We start from the raw sequence: 6000 nt of genomic DNA, 5'->3' as shown, positions 1-6000 counted from the left end.
GCGCTCGGGCGCGGCGAGGCTGGCGGGGCCGCGGGGCAGGGTCGGGGGCGCGGAGGCGGGCGGCGCGAATCAATAAACCTTTGGCGACCCGAGCGATGTCTCCGGCGGCGGCGGCGTCGTCGGCGTCGGCGGTGGCGTCGTCGGCGGTGGCGGCGCCCTGGCCGTGGCCCCGGCCGCGATGTGCAGCCTTCCCCCGGAGGGGCAGCCGGCGCGCGGGGCGGGCGCCTTAGCCTGGGCTGCGCGGCCAGAGCGGGATCCCGGCGCCGGCGAGCCGCGGGCGCCTGCCGGCTGCTGCCGGTGCCTGCTGCGCTGCTGCTGCTGCCTGTGCTGCCGCTTCCCCTGCGGGCGGCTCAGTCTCGGCGGGCGGCTGGCAGCGGCGGCGCAGGCCGGCGGCCCCGGCCCCGCCATGCCGGCCGTCAAGCGCGAGCGGCCGGACGGCGAGGAGCTGGCGCTGGCCGCCTTCAACCGGCCCCTGGACCGCCTGCCCGACTACCTGCTGCCCTTGGCGGCCGTGGTGAGCCCGCGCCCGCCGCCCTACGAGCCCTTCTTCGCCGCCGCCGCCGCCGCCGCCGCCCACCAGCACCAGCAGCTCCAGCACCAGCCCCCGCCGCCCCCGCCGCCGCCGCCGCGCGCCCTGCTGGCCTTCCCCGAGGCGGCCCCGCGGCCCCTCCCCGAGGAGCTGCTGCCCGGCGAGCGCTTCTCCTCCGTGCCGGACTTCCAGCCCTTCTTCGACAACGGACAGCCCTGCCTGGAGGTGGAGTGCGGCGAGAACAAGGCGCTGCTCTACATCCAGAAGTTGTGCCAGGGCAGCAAGGGGCCCTCCATCCGCTACCGCGGCGAGTGGCTCACCCCCAACGAGTTCCAGTTCGTCAGCGGCAGGGAGACCGCCAAGGACTGGAAGCGCAGCATCCGCCACAAAGGTAGGCAGCCCCCGGGCGGGAGATTCCGGGAGGGAGGGAGCGGGCGCGCCTGCGGGGCCCTGGGAGGGAGCGTGTTCTGCCCTGCCTCCCTGTCTTGGGGCGCCGGATTTAGTTCCTTGGGGTGGCAGCTTTAATGCGCAGGCATCCCAGCCTCACAGGACTCTTCGACAGGACCTCTCTTCGGGGCAAGGCACTGCCTGTAGTCGAAGTAGTCTCCGGGCTCAGTTTTGTGGAAGTCCTCCCTTTTTCTCTGTGCATGCACAGAGACCCTCTTTACAGATTCTAGGGGCTTAAAGGCTGGGATGGAGCGGCCGCGCTGTTAACCACCTACAGGGATGGATCCTAAGGAGATCTACTCAAATTTCTACTCCGAGGGGCTTACGCTCGGGAAAGTGTTCTTAGCATTGCACTGATACAGACTCTTGACTGCCTGGAGTGCTTTACAAGCGGAGTATTCACGAGTTGACGGGGATGCTAAATCCGGGAGGGAGGAGAAGGGAGGGGGGCTTTCTGGGAAAGTGGTTCTGTGCAACTGGGAACTTTGCGCTGCTCCGAACTGCGTAGATTCCCGCCCCTCCTCCCCCATCCCGAACGTGTGAACGTGCTGAAGAGACCTTGGCGCAGGGCAAGCCTTGGGAGTTGGGGAGTGGAGCTCCTGAAATGTGTGTGTGTGGACGGGAATGGATGGGGGAAAGCAGACGGCGAAGCGCTTCTGGGGAGATAAAATGCCTTGGAGAAGTTTAAGATTCGGGTCGAGCAGCAATTAGATTTCCAAGGCACGAGCAGCGGAGAGTCGGAAGTTCAGGTGGGTAGCCGTGTTGGTCTGCGGCAGGAGAGCAAAACTGGGGTCCAGTGGCACCGTCAGGAGCAACTAAATTTCCAGAGTAGGAGCTTTAGCGCCCAAGAGGACGTTCGTACCCCGCAAATCTAGTTGGCTAATAGTTATTAATGATAATGATGATGATGATGTGCGCCTTTCTCACTGAGATCCAAGGCGGCGAACGCAGTACAAGGTGCCCCCGGCCCCCAGCCTCGCTCTTGGAGAAGTTTTTTACGCACGGCTGGAAAGTTGCGCGGGGAGGGCGAGGGGCTCCGGAGGCGCGCCCGAGGCTCGGTGCGGGCATAGGAAAACTGGGCCGGGATTGGGGTGGGGGGTGGGGAGAGCTCGCACTTGCTGGGCGGGGAGGGGGGGCGGGCGGGCTGCGGCTTCTCCTGGCTTCAAAGGCGAGCCCGGCGCGCGGCAAGAGGAGCAGCCCCGCCAAACTTGCACGGCGAGGAGCGCCCCGGCGGGTAGGGCTGGGCTGGGCCTGGGCAAGGGGGGTGCGCGCGGGATCGGGGCCGTCCTCCGCGGGGCGGGCCGCCCTTTGCCGCCCCCCTCCGCGCCCGCCCTCCCGCCCGCGGCGCGCCTGCTTGGGCACTCGGCGTCTCCGGAGTTGCGGTTTGGCCCCCGGCGGTGTTTGCAGCCGTGCCTGCGCAGCTGTTGTTTGCGTCTGGCGGGGGCGCGCCCCGTCGCCTCGGGCCCTGCGGGGAGGGCGTCGGGCGTGCGGGCGGCGGCTCCGCTTCTTTGGGCCGGCGCGCCTGGGGGCTCTGGCGCAGGGCACGGTTGGGCACCGGTGCCAGGAGCGCAGCGCGGCTCCGAAGCGCGCCGGCCCAGCGCCTCTCCTGCGCGGGCTCTCCCCGGATGCCCTCGCGTGGGGCGGCTCTTCTCGGCGCGGGGGCGGGCGGCGCTGGCGGGGGGGGGGAGCCGCTTCGGATGCGGAGGAGAAACCGAAACGAACCTCCAGCCGCGCAGTCCGGAGCTGCCACCCTGCCGAGACAGGTGGGTGGGGGGCGATGCCTTTCCCCGGCCTCCTGTTTTTTTCTTACCCCCACCCCAATTGCTTCCCGGGCCCCAATCCATTCAGCCTCAGCCCGCGGGGGGGGGGGAGCGAAGCGGGAGGGACGGGATCAGCCAGGAGGGGGGGGGGCTGGCCGAAAAGGAACCGGCCCCACGCCGGAGAATCGCCGGCTGGCAGGAGACGCACCCGGGCCCGGTCATTCGCTGCGCGCTGGCGGCGGCGCGCCGAGGGTCCCGGAGCCATTCGGGGGTGACTGACACCTGCCCCGGCCCATTGATCGCCCGGAGGAAGGGGGGGGGCGCCGCCGCTCTAATGATGCGCCTCTCGCTCCCCCCCCCCCCCCCGCCTGGGCTGGGCCTCCCGGGCTGCCTGCAGGAAAACTCCGCAGGTGCCTCTGGGGAGAGCTGGTGCTCCGCTCCGCTCCCGGAGCTGCCTGCTCGCCTTCATTATCTCTTGGAGTTTCTTGCGGGGGGGGAGGGGGGTAAGTGCCATCGCCTGCTGGTGAATGGCAAGGGCAGGGGGCCCTCGCAGCCAAGCGGGGGGGGGGGCTTCAGACGCCCCCCGGAGCGCCTCCTCTTTCAGGCTCCCCATTAAGCCATCTTTTCAGATTTTTAACAAGGTTAGATGGGGGCGAATGAGGGTTGTGGCTCTTTCTCCTTTTCATCATTTCTACAGGGTTGAAGTTCAATTAAGATACCTGGGAGGGCTCTGTAGAGAGGGGGGAGAAGGGAAGGGTGCCTGTGTCCCTTCCCCCTCTCTTTTAATGCAAAAGAAGCCATTTTTTCCCCTTTTCTCTCTTTTTTTTCTGCATCCAGGAAAAAGTTTGAAGACTCTTATGTCCAAAGGAATCTTACAGGTACATCCTCCAATCTGTGATTGCCCTGGGTGTCGAATTTCGTCTCCAGTGGTAAGATTATTGCTAAAACAGAAACCAACCCCCCCTCAAAGTGTCTGTTTTAATTTCGTTTCTGTCTCATTAACTTCTAATTTTTTTGTTACACTTGTTATGTGCAGGGGAAGGGGGCTAAAGTCCTTATGCCAAATGCAGGGGAAGTGTCCATGCTGGGAAGGAATTGAGGCTGTTGCAATTCAAGTGCTGTTAAGAGGTTGGGGGGGGGGGCAGTGGGGCAGGAAGAGAGAAATTAAGATTTGCAAAATGTCCATCGGCTTTTTCTCATCTTTCTTTCCTTTATCTTGTTCAAAACGGTGATGCCACTAGTGTAAGTGAATATGACACTTAAATAATTAGGGAATTATGTTACCCTCCAAAGAACAGTGGAATAAAAACCCACCTTGAGAAAAGGGAGGAGACACTTTTAAAACATTTTAATGAATTTTTGGTGTTTGGAACATTTCTCTTAAAGTTGCTTTAAACCCAAAGTCTTAACTGTATGTAAAAGTGTGTGTGGGGGGGAGGGGTACAGTCAAGATCACTTAACACAGGTTAATTTGACATTAACCTTAACCTAATTTAAACCACCCTGTTGTGCTCTAATTAAAGAAGGTGGAAAGAAAGGTTTACTTATACGTGGATTTCTAATTAATGCTGGATACTGTGAGTACAGAATAAATCAGAATTTCAGGTTTAACACAGAGAACATGGGTGTGATGCGGCATACGGAGCATTAGGACTGTTGTTTTGGTTCATGAGATTGTTTGCTTAAGAAACTTTGGGTGGTTGCGTTATATCACAGCCTTCCTGGAAAAGATGTCATCAACACTGTTGTTGAGGGAAGTTCGTATACCTACAGAAACATTTGAAATCACAGTTATAGGTGCATTAATTTATGCATGGAATTTATTGGCCACCGGCTGCATTTGAACTCTACAGCTCCTGACATCGGAAAAGGAGCTAATTATTTGGAGAGTTGCAGGTGCTGTCTCTCGGGTGGGGCGTGCAAAAAGATTCTGCCCCCCCTTAAAAGAAAAAGAAAAACCTCAAAGTGCTTTGCACGCTTTCAAATCATGTCGCTGTGTTCTAAGAGAGGAGTACAGTAAAGGCCAGAGTACAGTAAAGGCCAGATGTTTTCACCATTTGGGGGGAGGTGGACCCCAGCTGAAGAACGGGGCAGAGGGTACCGCTCCTGTTGGGAAGCGGGAGACTGTCGCAGAGGTTCCTGGTCTGTCGTGGAAGCCTCTGGGTGATTTCCCCGTTTCCCGGGGGGAACAGTACCCACCAGCCACGTAAGCGGAGCTGTATTATTCTGTTGGAGACAACCTGAGCCATTGTAGTCTAAGGACGTGTTCTCATGTGAGTTGTTCGATGCTCCTGCGTTGAATCAAAAGCACACAGAGCAATGCTTCCTCCACAAGTCACATCTATGTGGCTCAAGGTTCTCTATGGCAACTTTGCCCTCTTGGTGGTCTGTGATGTTAGACCAAGTGGAGGTCACCAGGCTTACCAGTGTCTTCTAGGGACTGGGCAAGCAGAAAGGGTCTCTGAGCCCTCGTGCAGGAACATGAAATGAAATTAAAAGTAAGGTGGCAGGAGGGGCGGGAGGCCTTCCAAAGAGTTGCTTGCATATTTTTACCATCCTATTGGTTTTCCATCTCCATTCCACACCCCCTTCTTCCCCAAGCTCTCCAAGGAAAGGACTATAAAGGTACTTCTGTTCTAGATAATCATTTCAAATTGTTAGTTGGAATAGCATGCACCTGGAAATGTGAGCGAAACATCAAGTGGTTCTCTGTTTGCTTTAAAGCAGTGGTGTGATAGTTTTGGCGTCCAAGAGGTATGGTTTGGCTTGACTCGTGACTTTCTCTGGTGTATCTTTTTGCCCTTAAGACATGGATGCTTAGAAGTGATGTGCCGTCTGGATGGTTTTTTACCTTAATCATTACAAATAAGGAAGTAATTGGAAGCATAGCCGATCAAGGTTTTCTCAAGATGTTGAAAAATACCAGGTCCGTTTCAGCGGCAAAGTGTTTCGTAGTTGCGTCCTGAGATTGAAATAAAAGTACGTGAATGTACTATTTGCATATAAATGCAGGTCTGAATGGATTGTTTGTCCTTTGGGCCAAAAATTTAACAGTATTCGACAGCTGCTTGGCAGGCTCATCATGAGAATATATATTGGTAATTTCATGATACACGGTGGTTTCTCAGGGACATCTTAAGTTCCAGATTGGTACCAGTAGAAGGCTATCAACTAAGACAGTTTTGTGTGGTGTGTATTCAGCAAGATGCTATGTACCCAAGGAGAAGGTCCGCCGTGGCCTATTTTGGAGGAACGTCTGCCAAA

The 6000-nt window shown here is 58.1% G+C and overlaps 1 protein-coding gene across 9 annotated transcripts in view; it reads left to right on the top strand.

Moving 5' to 3' along the window:
• Positions 1-372: 372 nt before the first annotated feature.
• The window catches only part of SAMD11 (sterile alpha motif domain containing 11), a 180895-nt gene continuing 175267 nt past the window's right edge, over positions 373-6000 (top strand). For 2 of the 9 annotated variants that reach the window (XM_055001075.1, XM_055001073.1), the window contains exons 1-2: positions 373-920; positions 3574-3665. In XM_055001075.1, the coding sequence (XP_054857050.1) occupies positions 407-920; positions 3574-3665 (606 nt within the window). In that variant the 5' untranslated portion in view covers positions 373-406. Of the gene's footprint in view, positions 921-1699; positions 1726-2169; positions 2211-2645; positions 2740-3346; positions 3378-3573; positions 3666-6000 lie in introns of those variants that run through there. The other 7 variants (XM_055001074.1, XM_055001077.1, XM_055001081.1 and 4 more) reach the window with 7 other exon arrangements.

The sequence above is a fragment of the Eublepharis macularius genome, chromosome 17 (assembly GCF_028583425.1).
Source record: "Eublepharis macularius isolate TG4126 chromosome 17, MPM_Emac_v1.0, whole genome shotgun sequence".
Classification (NCBI taxonomy): Eukaryota; Metazoa; Chordata; class Lepidosauria; order Squamata; family Eublepharidae; genus Eublepharis; species Eublepharis macularius.
Note: the sequence above shows the minus strand (reverse complement) of the source record. Positions and strands in the feature narration are given on the sequence as shown.